Source organism: Crinia signifera, chromosome 8 (assembly GCF_055691185.1).
Source record: "Crinia signifera chromosome 8, ASM5569118v1, whole genome shotgun sequence".
NCBI lineage: Eukaryota > Metazoa > Chordata > Amphibia > Anura > Myobatrachidae > Crinia > Crinia signifera.
The window spans coordinates 113,839,054-113,853,126 of NC_139224.1; the positions used below are offsets into that span (position 1 = coordinate 113,839,054).

Genomic DNA, 14,073 nt, shown 5'->3' on the forward strand with positions numbered 1-14,073 from the left:
GTGGAAGCAGGGAGGAGGTGAATGGATGCCTGTTGTGCGGCATCCATTCACCTCACGGACGAGGGCTAGGCGGGTGCACGGGAACTGGGGGTAGCCCAGCAGCTTACCTTGGTGCTGGGCTTGCCCCCTGCGCAGTGGTCCGGGGCGCGGCGATCGGTGGTCCCGGCGCTTAGAGATGATGTCATTATTGGCAGAGGATTTATGTAATAGTGCTGTGTGGTTGTTAGACGACACACTTGGAAGACTTAACCAGCTTAAGGTTTATTTAAATGATAAGCACACAGTGTACAATGGTACTTCAGAGGTTAACTTCAGAGACAATGCAGTGTTACTTATCTGATCCGTTCAGCTTATGGAGGGTTAATGGCAATAACTGGTTCACGCTTGTACTGGTTCACGCTTGTAAGGTCTCAGCTTCAGCAGTGATTTATGTGTCTCTCCATGTAAGAGACACGCTGGCAGCGGGGGATACAGCTAGCTACACACTCCGATGCACATGGAGCTGGATGCAGGCACACTATATCACTTCCTGACAAGGAGAGGAAGCTCTAACAGCAGGGTCAGGGAATGCTGCCCTGCTAGTGGCTGTGCACGCTGTCACTCAAGGTGATGACAGCGATGGGGATGCTGGGGCTACTCCCTACTAGCTACAGTGGCTGGAGGGGGACAAAGCAGTCGGTAGGCTGCTTGTTGCTAGGGAACATGGAGACAGGACGCTGAGATCACTAGGTTCTTGTACTACAAAATTTTCTTGACCACTTCACTTTTCTTCTTTATGAAGTATACGTGTGTCATCCTTGTGGCGTCAGCGATGAGAGTCATGAAGTAACCGCTGGTTGACTCCTCTTCCATTGGTCCGCACACATCCGTGTGCACCAGAGCTAGCTGTGATTCCGCTCTACTTGCTGACTTGGGAAATGGGTTGCGGGTTTACTTGCCTTTTATGCAACTCTTGCACACAGGTCTTTCGGTGTCTTTCACTGTGATCCCTGTTGCCATCCCATCAGCTAATTTCTGGACATTGTCGTGTCCTAAGTGTCCCAAACGTCTGTGCCAGAGTTCCATCGACTCGCTTTCACCAGAGGCTGCCAAAGCCATGCATTCTTCTGTGTCCAGGACGTATAGTTGGTTGCATCGGGTTGCTGAAGCAATTACAGTCCCTCTTTCGTTATGCACCATACACCTGCCCTTTGCAAAATGAACTCTGTAGCCTTTCGCCTCGAGTACACTGATAGCAATGAGGTTACTTCCCAATTCTGGCACGTACAGGACATCTTGGATATCCGTGACTACTGTCTGTCCCTCAATTCTTAGTCTCACTGTGATTGTCCCAACACTTGATGCAGTAAGGACCTTTTCACCAATCCCTGTAACTGTTGTGGGTGTACACTGTGTCAAAGAATTGAACCACTTCTTGTTGCAGCTGAAGTGTCTAGAGGCTCCCGAGTCCATGTACCAGCAATCTCTTCTTGGCTTGTCTGCTACATTCAGTGCTGACTCGTTCTTCTTGTCGTGTCGCTTGTGCGCACCACTAGTGTTCTTCATCCTGCATTCTGAAGCCTTGTGCCCTGCTATGTGGCACACATAACACATGAATGTGTATTTCTTGGGTTTTGCACCCGTTGCTACTAAGGCAGAACCCTCAGCTATGGCGTCCCTGCGGATTCTTTCTTGGAACTGAAGTAGCTTAGCCCTCACAACTTTGGTTGTAAGCTTGGTTTCATTCGACTCTAGTGCGACAACTAGGAAGTCAAATTCTTCTGTTAAGTTCTGCAGCATTACCATCGCCACTTCTTCCTCATCCACCTTTGCTCCTACATATGCCAATTGGTGAGCTATCGATAGGATTTTATCGATGTAATCGTTCATGTCCTTCAATAGCCTGCAGAAGCCACTGTTGCATTTGTAATGATATGAGCATAATTTCCCTATCAGATATACAGGATTAAATGATGATATTGTAATGTTATACATTTTATAGTCCAGTGTACAGGAAAATTTGCTATATTTAATATTTTTCACTGTACTTTAATGACTAAACAGTGTAATTATTTTATTATAATGAAAAATGTTTTAATTATAAGCATATAGAAGTCTTTTTCCAGTTGATATAGCTACAGTGTCTGGATGGTCAAAATGTCTACTGCAAAAGGTCAACAGGCTCAACAAGTTGACTGGGTCAAAATGCCAACATCAAAAAGGTAGACACGTGACAAGGTTGACAAGTGATACCACCTTATTCTTGCTTTACCATCCATGTTGGCATAGAGGGAGAATATAATAATGTGCCGAGTATAGCGAGGCACCGAGCCCAAAGCAGTGTGAGCCAGCATATGCTTTACTCTAATTGGGGGGGGTCAACACTGACACAAAAAAGGGGGAAGAAATCATGTCTACCTTTTCATGTGTCTACATTTTTCATGTCGATATTTTGACCCGGTCAAACTTTCCCAGGTCATCCTTTGCAAGGTTGACCTTTTAACCCTTTCGACCCTAGGTCGACCTTTTAGGGTAGACCTTTTGACTTTCTATCTAGACACTGTCTACCTAATAATCCACACCCTTATACAAAAAATAATTGATTTTTACTCTAAAAATAATTTCTACCTTGATTGTCATTATATATGACAAAGATGATTATCATATAATATGCAAACAATAATATATTGTAACCTGTACATTGTGCTGTAGAACAAAAGCACCAAATAAAGGTCACAAAATGCCAGGCTGACGTCTAGGGTGTGGATTTGTATATATATTATAAACTTGACTTCTCTTATTGTCAATACATCTTGTTTCCAGATAAATGACTTTTGTGATTCCAGTAACCATAACACAGAAGCTCCAAATCTCCAGAACAGAATGTGTAACTTTCGCAGTACCTGGGATGTTATTATGAACTCTGACGATATAAGCTCCACTCCACCAAGACCTGACACCAATATTCCTGTCCCCACCTTCTCACTGTTGCAGTACAGAGATAGAGTGCTCACTCTTGTCCTGGATGTATCTGGAAGCATGTCTCTGGTGAGTGCTGACTAGCAGGGTGCAGCTGAAACATCTCATCTTAAGTTTTACACAATTACTTCAATAGGGAAATGAGTCCAGATGGGACAGAAATAGATTAGCATATGGTATAAAACAATGATTTGTTGGAAAACTTTACCTGATAGTTTATACTAGGCAATAAAATACAGATTGTTTCCCCCAGCACAATGAATGATACCAGCAACCAGATTTAAAGCAATATGATAGTAGGATTCAGAGATATAGGTATTTGCATATACAGTATTTGCAAATACATGGGCAAGCCCCAAAACCAATTGTCACGGCTTCTCAGAGCATTGGGGTCCCTATTACTATATCTAGGTGCGGGGTGTGGCACTCCAATAAATCAGCAACAGCCAGAAAGCACAAAGCAGCACACCAGTGAGAAAACTAAAAGCTTAATAAGTGTTAAGAAGCCAGAGCTACAGATGGAGCCACTCTAATGAGAATTGCCGTGCGCCTTCCCCTGCACCAGAGTCTGACAGAATTTGGCACGCACGCTCGCACGCCCCATTATGACGGAATAACTGCAGCCAGCTTCCTGTCTCCCCCGCTCTCCCCCCGGTTGCTGGCACTCCCTGCCTGTCTCCTTGAAGCGGAGACAGACAGGGAAGCACCCTGTGAGTGACCCAGCCACTTCGATCCAGGGGCACTACACAAACCCATGTTATCCCAAATTGGGTCCTAAAATTAACTAGTAGAGCCACATGATAATGGCTCTTACATAAATATACCTATACTAAGAGCTGCCTACTTAGAGCAACCCCTTAATTCTCCATGTGGAATGTCAGGACCAGCACCTCCTCCTAATGCTGCCGCGCTTCTGCATAATATATACTTGCAGGTGCTCAGTTTAGTGGTATTACCCCTCCCATTCATGCACCTAAGGGATATAACTAAACTAACACAGAAAAATCTGGCTTCTTTATTTCCCTCCCCAATAAGTTCCAAGAACTAAACTGACTGAGCGTCTGCCAGTGTATGTTTTAGTTCATACAAGGGTTAATGTTAGGTAATTAAGTGTAGTACATTGATTTCTTCTCCCACCCTTTGTCCCAAACAGTAATTATTTCTTAAGATACTGTGTACAGCTGATTTAATTGATACAAATTAAACCCCAAAAAGGTTTCTGCTGGTCACACTTCACATAATCCGTTACTGCATAATGATGGTAGATCAGCAGCCAGGCATTTCATCAACATGAGGTGGACATGACAGTGGTTGACAAAAGTTTCAACACTTTCTTCATTAACCATCCACGTGGGAATAGTAACCTGTGGCAACGGCAACGGTAGCTCAAAGAGTACGAGCAAAGTGTCAACCATTTTTTGAGTCGACCATGCCGACATCGACCTTTTCACTGTGTTTATTTTTGTTAACACAATGATCCACACTAGTTATTTTTTTATTCATATTCTAATTAATTAAAAAACCTATAATAAGCGCATGTCTTCTATTGTAGAATGGGCGCATAGAACGATTACACCAGGCCGTTGACATCTTCCTTATGGGAGTAGATGAAACCTCATCTTACGTTGGGATTGTCCAGTTCTCAAGTTCTGCATCAGTCATTTCTTCACTTGAAAGAATCAGTGAACAGCAACGTGAGAAGCTGAAGTCGCTGGTTCCTAATACAGCAACAGAGGAAGGGACAAACATCTGCTCTGGAATTCTCTCTGGACTTGAGGTAGTGCTGAAATTTGAGTAAGGGCTCAAATATAAGTGAATATTAAGTGCTACTTGTTTCACAAATGAAACATGTATTAGTAATAGAACTATAAGTGTGACAGTGTCAGAAGCATACTGTATGTATTTTATACTGTATTGTTATGTATGAGGTTGGCTTTGCATTAAGAGGAAGAAAACTGCAATGACAAAGTGTAAGCCTTTACTTATAATAATGGTATGAGGTTAACATTAACCCTGCCAGGCTAGGCTTTAAACAGTAGAGTTGATGTGGTAGCAAGGTATGAGTGGAGAAGTTCTCATTTGAAGTTTGAAATCTGTGGTCCAGGAGAATTTCCTATAGTGCCTGTGACTGCATATTGTTCCTCACCTTTGCGAATTCACTAAGGGACAGAGGTATCAAGCTTCAAAAAGTGCTAAAATGGAGAGTGATAAAATCCAGCCAATCAGCTACTAACTGTCATGTTACTGGCTGGGTTTGAAAAATTACGGGTAGGAGCTGATTGGCTGGTTTTTTTTATCACTCTCCATTTTGTCACTTTTTCAAGCTTGGCCCTCTAGCTTTCACAAGTGATGAGATTCATTATTGTCATAGTAACCAAAATGAAGCTTGTGATTGGATAACTATTAATATATTATTATAGCAATGTACTCTACAGAGATTTTATTTAAGCTAAAGAAGGTCACAACTTGTCGGGTTCACATGGGTGCCTTACAAAATTATGGGCATATATTTAATATGGGATGCGGTCATTTGGTCGAATGTCATTACATCGAATCCATTAGGTCGAATTGCTAAAAGGTCGACATGATTCTAGGTCGACATGGGAAAAGGTCGAAATGATTCTAGGTCGAAAGGTCATTAGTTCGACAGGTCATTAGGTCGACAAGGTCATTAGTTCGACATTGTCTAGGTCGACATTCACAAAGTCGACATGGGGTTTTTCACTGTTTTTTGAGCCGACATGTGCTGACAGGCGGTATTTCATGCCCTACCATCCACTAGGGCGTGGTGGGAGAATAAAATAGTGTGCCAAGCGTAGCGAGGCACCGTGCCCGACGCATCGCGAGCGCAGCGAGCGATGCGAGGGGATGCAGTGCACTTTAAACTGTGTCCATGTCGACTGTGTTGACATTCAGGTAAAAAAAACAGTGAAAAACCCCATGTCGACTTTGTGAATGTCGACCTAGACAATGTCGAACTAATGACCTTGTCGACCTAATGACCTGTCGAACTAATGACCTTTCGACCTAGAATCATTTCGACCTTTTCCCATGTCGACCTAGAATCATGTCGACCTTTTAGCAATTCGACCTAATGGATTCGATGTAATGACATTCGACCATAATGCATTCGACCAAACGATCCCAACCCGTTCTCTCTTCAATACAGGCAATGGGCCAGAGACAGGAAAAAAGTATATACAGCACTTAATAAAGTTCTGTTGCGGCGCCCATCTCGCTGATTGTATGCCTTAAGTTTAAGTCACTTAAGGCATACAATCAACGCGATGGACCCGATTTTGTGTCGGTGAAAGACAAAATCGGGTTGATCGCGTCCATCGCGGCCCCTAATAAGGGAAATCGGGTTGATCGCAGGGGACACACACACACACACACACACACACATCCCTGCATGCTTCCCTTCTGCAAGCATGCGGGGGTGTCCCCACACCGGGTGTCACCAGTACCAGTGACCCAGTGGCATTAGAAATGTTGCTCCCCCCTGCTAAAAAAAATTCTGGTGCACCTGGACAGACTAGTCTGTAAAGACATGGATACATATATATATTGGGGACTGGAGGGAACATGGAGTCATACACTATTTGACCTGAGGTGACAACATGGTGACAAACATTGGGACCTGTGAGGATCTCGGGTCACATATTGACATTCATACTGGGGATATATGGTGATGCACACACTGGGAGGGGCACAGAGATATACACACTAGAGAGCAACTCACATGTAGACATAAACACTGAGGGAGGAAGCAGAGCAGATAGTAGAGGAGGAGCTTGGCATAGGGAGCACAGAATGTTTACAAAACAGAGAGAAGAATGCGACCACCTGACTGTTAGCACGTAGACCTCCATTCATGCTCCCGGTCATTTATTACAGCGATCCCGACATCTTGAGAAAGGCAGAGAGACCACTGCTGTGGCTGCAGCAGCTGTTTACCCTCAGTCCCAGCCCACCCATCCTGTACACATTATCCAATAAGCTCTGCGTACAGCTTTACAGTGGGATTGTCAGTCACTGACAGACAGTCAATGCCTATGCCAGTGGCAGTGCAACTTCATACCGCACACCATTACCATGGCCAGGGATCACACTGTTCTGTCAGCTCAGCCACAGTGACAGCCAGCGCTCTGGGTGCCGGCGCCTGCCACATACCCTGCTGACGCTGGCTCCCCCAAGCTGCCACGGCACTACGCCACTGCAGTGACCCCTCCGGGGCAATTCTGGGAGCTTGGTAGACAACAATACGGGTATGGGTAAAATCCGGAATCGGATAAGACACCGGAATGCCGGACTGGACATCAAACTCTGCATTCCGGAGCTTGTAGTATCCGGTCCGGGGGTGTCCTGTCGGGGGTGCTCCATCTGATGGGGCTGCTCTCGCACCTGTCACCTGGGAGAGGAGAGGGGGAGAATACAGCCTCACCGCATGGTCCGGGGGTGTAATAAAAACTGGAACGTTCCAGACCACACGGGGAGGCTGTAATCTCCCCTTCCCCATGTCCCTGGTGTGAGCAATCACAGGCATCCCCCCGGACAAGACACCCCCCGCATGGGACACCCCTCGGACCAGACACTATAAGCTCCGGAATGCAGAGTTTGATGTCTGGTCCGGCGTTCCGGTGTCTTATCCGGGTCCGGTTTTTACTTAGTCCCCAACAATACTGTATATTCTGTGTCCAGCCAGAAACCGCTAAGCTTATGGGTCCCAAAGCAATGGCACCAAACTTTCATCCCCCCCCCCCCCTCCATTTGCTAAACTAACATTTAAGAATATAGCAGAATTAAATTAAATAGAACAGATAAGAATGGTTAGTGATCAAGATTTAGTTTATATGAAAAAACAAAACTATTTAATTATTAATAATAGAGGGGAAGCTCTAGTTTAATGTATCTCATGAGAATGTTTATTTTTATTGTTTTATATTAAATGTCTTCTTATTCACAAATTAAGGTGAACAGACGTCTTGATGGTTCAGCATCTGGAACTGAGATAGTGTTACTGACTGACGGAGAAGATAATTATGATACTAAACTTTGTTTCTCTAACATAACAGCAAGTGGAGCAATTATACATGTTATTGCACTTGGGCCACATGCAGAAAAAGAACTTGAACAACTTGCAGAAATGACTGGTAAGTTACAAGTAACAAATCTTATTGGACTAAGGAGGTAATTCTAATCTTTCTAATAATTTGGTCCCTGGCATATTCACATCATGGATCAATGTTTGCACTCTGCATCCCCATGCGAATGCAGGGATGCAGCTGCCGTTCTCGGACTGGGTGGTGCAAATATAGGTCAGTCAAGACTGACTTATATTTGCGAACATGAGAAAAATCATTTGATGGTTACTGACCATCGTATGATTTTGGCCCCCATATGCTACCCTGCGAATGGATGTTTATGCAAAACATTAATTCACAAAGCGGTGGGGATGTGCTGACTGCGGCGGGGGTTGGGCATTCACCGGTGGTGTTAGATGGCTCGCTAAGCAGCAAATTTTCACTGCTTAGCTTGTCAACCAGAATAACCCCCTAAAGAGTTAAGAGCAATTTTGGGTATTTGTGTAATAACTGGGCGCCCGATTTTGAGATCGGGTCGGAAAAATCACATCGCATCGCATGCAACCAAATCGCATGCGATGCGATGCGATCGACGCGATTTTCAATAGGATTCAATCTTAAAATGGTCGGTACTTATTTCCTAGCACGGCGCCTGCGATCGAGATTCTATCCATCGGGTCCAAAAAAATCGTGTCGATCTCATTGCATGCAACCAAATCGCATGCGATGCGATCGACGCGATTTTTACATTGGAATGAATGTGAAATGGTTTAAATGGCCCCCAGACCCCAATTTTTATTGTTTGCCAACCCTGATGGGTCAAATGCCCCCCCATTGTTAACGCGACCCCACGATCAACGCCAACCCAAAGCGTGGCGAGCGCAGCGAGCCCGTGAGGGGCGGCGGTACGCATCCTCCAACCTTTTCATACCCCACTATCCATGTCGGCGTGGAGTTGATTTTATATAGTGTGGCGAGCCCGAAGCGTGGCGAGCGCAGAGAGCCCCGTGAGGGGACGCGCATTACTTCACAGGAATTACGCTCGCCACACTATATAAAATCAACTCCACGCCGACGTGGATAGTGGGGGTATGAAAAGGTCTGAGGACGCGTACCTCCGCCCCTCGCGTGCTCGCTGCACTCGCCACGCTTCGGGTTGGCGTTCATCAAGGGGTGGCGTTAACAATGGTGGGGGGGCATTTGTCATGTCAAATACCCATAAGGGTGGGTATACAATGAAAATTCGGGTCCAATGGCCCATTTAATATTGTTCCCTATGTAAAATGGCGTCCATCGCATCAGTCGTATCGCATGCCTTAACTTAAAGCATGCGATGGACGCGATGGACGCGATTTTTTAATTGTCAGGGAAAAGGCTAAAAATAGCCCTGAAATCGCATTGGTCGCGTCCATCGCATACCTTAAGCTAAGGTATGTGATTACCTGCGACGGGCGCCGTTCTAGGAAATACAGATGTAGCGGGATTCATTTTTGCAGGGGATGGCGATGGCGTCGCCATCGCCATCCCCTGCCCCGGCGCCATCTGTATGCCGGAAGGGGACGCGCGCGCATGAGGTGCGCGTGCGTCCCCTTCCGACGGTGCTGCCCTCGGTCGCCCGGTGCCCACACCAGGCGACCGCACCCCCCCCCCCCCGCAGCCTCCTTGGGTCCCCCCCTGCCTCCTCGAGCGGGAGGCGGACAGTAATGCGTCCGCCTCGCCGCCCCGCCGCCCGGATACTATCCAAGTGGGCATAGAGTTGAGTTTATATAGCGTGGCGAGCGCAGCAAGGGGACACGGAATACATTTTAAGTAATCCGCTTCTCCTCGTGGGGCTCGCTGCGCTCACCACGATTCGGGCTCGCCACACTATATAAAATCAACTCTATGCCCACTTGGATAGTGGGGAAATGAACAGGACCATTTTAACATTGAATCCTATGGAAAATTGCGTCGATCGCATCGCATGCGATTTGGTCGCGATGCGATTTTGCCGAATATCGCGTTGCATCTGATTGTATGCCTTAAGTTAAGGATGGCACCAGGGCATTAAACGTTCAGCAGCGACAGTGAGTGCCGGATATCAGCGATTTCTGTATGTATGTATGTATGTATGTATGTATGTATATATATATATATATATATATATATATACATATATATATATATATATATATATATATATATATACACACACTTAACATCGGCACTCACCTTTCCTAGTTTTGGGGTGCCCTATGGCTTGTGACCACATTGTTTAAACAGACATTGTAGGGGCTCTGCACACACTAAATTAACTGATGATAAATAGTGGAGATTTGGTTCATGAATTGAACAATGCATTTAAGCTTGCAGCCCCCTTCACGGGACCCCACTTTTCTGCTGGTCCTAGCACTATCGCTGAAAATGGCTACAATACACATAGCTATCACATCAATGTTTGATTCATGCTATCTGCTATTCATGCGTAAGGCTCTTCAATGTCTGTATGCAGACCAAGAAATAACAATTAAAATGGCGGATAAAGGCGGGGGCGTTGTCATATTAAATACTAGCGACTACGTAAAAGAATGTCATAGACAATTAAAAGATCCAAAATTCTATAAACAACTAGAAAATAACCTAACAACTAAATATCAGCAGGAATTAAGTGATCTGCTTGATAAAGCCCTGGCGGAGGGCGCAATATCCAAGGAAGTGTTTAATTTTCTTTTTCACAAATATCCAGTCACTCCCACGTTTTATTATTTACCAAAAATCCACAAGTCACTTGTTTCACCTCCTGGTCGTCCCATAATATCAGGTGTAGGGTCCCTCACCAATAATTTGTCACAATTTGTTGATCACTTTTTGCAGGGTCATGTAGAGGGCCTGAGATCCCATATAAAGGATACCAAACACTTTCTCAACAAAGTTAAAGAGATTGAGTGGAAGGAGGGTTACTCCTTCATCACCTGTGATGTGGAGGCCCTCTATTCAAATATCCCCCAAAAACAAGGGGTGGAGGTAATACAACAGATTCTTGAAACAGATAGTGGGATCTCAGACCCCCTACGTGACCTTATCACTCAAGCTATCACTTTTATTTTAGAGCACAATTATTTTTTATTTGACACTCAATATTATTTACAGACACGGGGGACTGCCATGGGGACCAGGTTTGCGCCGAGCTTCGCGAACCTATACATGGGAGCCTTTGAGAAGGAACATGTGTGGGGAAAGAGCTCGGTGACCACCTGGTCCTCTATGGCCGATTTATAGATGATTTGTTTATTATTTGGAATGGGGATATTAATTCAATCACAGAATTCACTAGTAGTCTTAACACTAATAATTATGGTTTAAAATTCACTTCCACTCACAGCACTTCCAATATTAGCTTCCTGGATATTGCGCTCTCCATCAGGGAAAATAAGATAGAGACAGAAACTTTTGTCAAAGTAGTGGACCAAAACTGCTACTTGAAATACGACAGCGCCCACGCCAAAGCCTGGAAAAGGAATATACCTAAGAGCCAGATAATCCGAATTAAGCAGAATTGTTCTTCTGAAGTAGCATTTCAGAAACAATCCAAAGAAATGATGGAGTCCTTTAAAAAACAGGGGTACCCACAGGATCTAGTTGAAAATGCCTATAAGGAAGTTATAAAAATAGATAGGGAGAAACTTCTTGCCACATCCATCACAGGCAGGAAGAAGAAAAACCCTAAACAAGATGCAGAAAATAGAAATGTTGCGTTTATAACGCAATATAATAATTGTGCACATAAAATACAAAAAATTATAAATAATAACATGTTTATTCTCAAACAGGATGCACTATTAAAAGAAACCTTAGGATCAAAAAACCATGTAATATTCAGAAAAGGGGAAAATTTGAAATCTAAACTAGTAAGTAGTCATTTTTCAGATAAAGGTGGGAATCAAGAGGGGAATATAAAAGAAAGTAAAAACTGGCTTTCTAAACTACCTGCTGGATTCCATAAATGTGGAAACAGTAGGTGCCATACGTGTATGTATGGGGAACAAAAGAGTATGGAATTTATTTCCTTCTCGAATAAAAGTGTCCATCAGATAAAAGGCTTTTTAAGCTGTAAAACGACATATGTTATATATTTGATAGACTGTGGATGCGGCCTACAATATGTGGGCCGCACCACCAGAACCCTACATACACGTTATATCGAACACAGGCGAAACATACTTGCAGGAATAAAAATACATCCTCTCTCAAAACATATAGCCCACTGTCAACAGCAATGTGTGAAGAATATACGCATCAGGGCAATAGAACATATAAAACCCACCCAAAGAGGAGGAGACCGGTTTGGCCTGTTATGTAGACGAGAAGCCTTCTGGATTTTCCAGTTAGGGACACTCGTCCCGGAAGGCTTAAATGACACCATAGAACTTAATAATATTTGATAAAATACTAATATATCTGCCTGTTTAAAAAGCCCTATATAAAAAGAATACATAGATAGATACAGAATGTTCCCCTCTTGGTTCCTTTCTTACATGGAGCCCCAAAAAAGGTCCATATAAATAGATGGTAAATAATCCTGAAGAAGTTATTATGATAGAAATTGTTCTCCCCATCGGTTTAGAAAGGTCCTTATAGGGTCATATGATACAATTTTCCATCAACATTTATGATCAGATGGTTCTCTCCCCTACCTGTAACCATTCATTAAAATAGTATTATGTACTCTATGTGTTGTCCCCAAAAAATATGTGTGGGGTATATAAATGCGGGATATACGAATAGACAACAAATATATACCTCTCTTGACTATGAATTATACAAAGTGATACAAGGAATGTATTATAAATAAATTACTCCAATATTACGTTGAAGGATCGACATAAAAACAGTCGACATAATGAAAAAAGAATCACTACTGACTCCTATAAATAAATAGATAAAATGTTGATCTCCCTGGTCTATGGACTCTCCAGAGTGATGTATTATAAATGAATTACTAATATTGCATGGAATAGAATAAAAAGAATGATCGACATAAAAACAGTCGACATAATTAATTATTTTCATAAATAAATAAAATAATGGTATGAATAATGTTTTTTCAATCTTATGATAGATGTAGAGATATGTATATCATGATAAATTTTCTTACATATACCGATTGTGACCGATTATCATTTACAATGGTTCAATTATATTTTAATAATGATTGAGAAAAAAAAAAAAAAAAAAAAAATTTTTCTTTGGTTCTGATCCACGTCTTCTCTTATTCCTTTTTTCCTTCTTCTATCTTTCTCCCTTTTCTTCTTTTTTGAAGAAGTAATTTCTGTGACTAACATGCAGAAAATCATTTACCTTGAAATATAGTAATTTTTGAATAGTCTATTGTTATAATTGCCTAGTATATATGCACCTTCTGAAAAACCTATGCACCCATATACTGAGCATCTAAAGATCTTGATGCCTGAAGTAGATATGTGAAAATTGAGAAAAAATATTAGATTGAATCTTTGTGGCGACATGTCGACATATACTGTGTAGATTATGTATCTATATAAACTCTTAGATTGTCTTTTTTCTTTTCTTTGTTTGAATTAACTGTATGAATTATGTATAAGCAAGATATAGGACAAAGAAAACGGAGCCTAGGTACTATAAGAATGTTTTTAAATAAAGGAGCAGATTGCGTTCCGTACCAGGAAATAAATAAGCATGAAACCGAGGCTTGGTTTAGAATAACAATGCGCATGTGCGAGATGTTGTCAGTAACGACAAGGGAAAAATTAAATACACGCCCAAATGGGCGGCGCACAGCTTGTTAAATACGGGGAAGGGGATAACCCCACGTCATCTGAGGAAGCCGCTGACTAAGGAGAGGCGGGGAAACGCGTCATCAGCCCCTGTTTGTTCACACGAGAGGCACGAAAGGCACTGCTGTGGGGGACCTGGAAGCCGGAGCGTTCTGGATAAAGCTGAAAAGAATTCCACCAAATCAGCTGGGAACACACTCAAGGCAGAGCCAGCAAATACTCCCCAAAGTGGATTACAA

The 14,073-nt window shown here is 43.2% G+C and overlaps 1 protein-coding gene across 1 annotated transcript in view; it reads left to right on the forward strand.

Moving 5' to 3' along the window:
• LOC146027275 (calcium-activated chloride channel regulator 1-like) overlaps positions 1 to 14,073 on the forward strand; it is a 48,886-nt gene that overhangs the window by 13,882 nt on the left and 20,931 nt on the right. Inside the window, exons 8-10 of the mRNA XM_083158215.1 lie at positions 2,803 to 3,027; positions 4,511 to 4,735; positions 7,931 to 8,111. Coding sequence (XP_083014341.1) covers positions 2,803 to 3,027; positions 4,511 to 4,735; positions 7,931 to 8,111 — 631 coding nt within the window. The remainder of the gene's footprint in view (positions 1 to 2,802; positions 3,028 to 4,510; positions 4,736 to 7,930; positions 8,112 to 14,073) is intronic.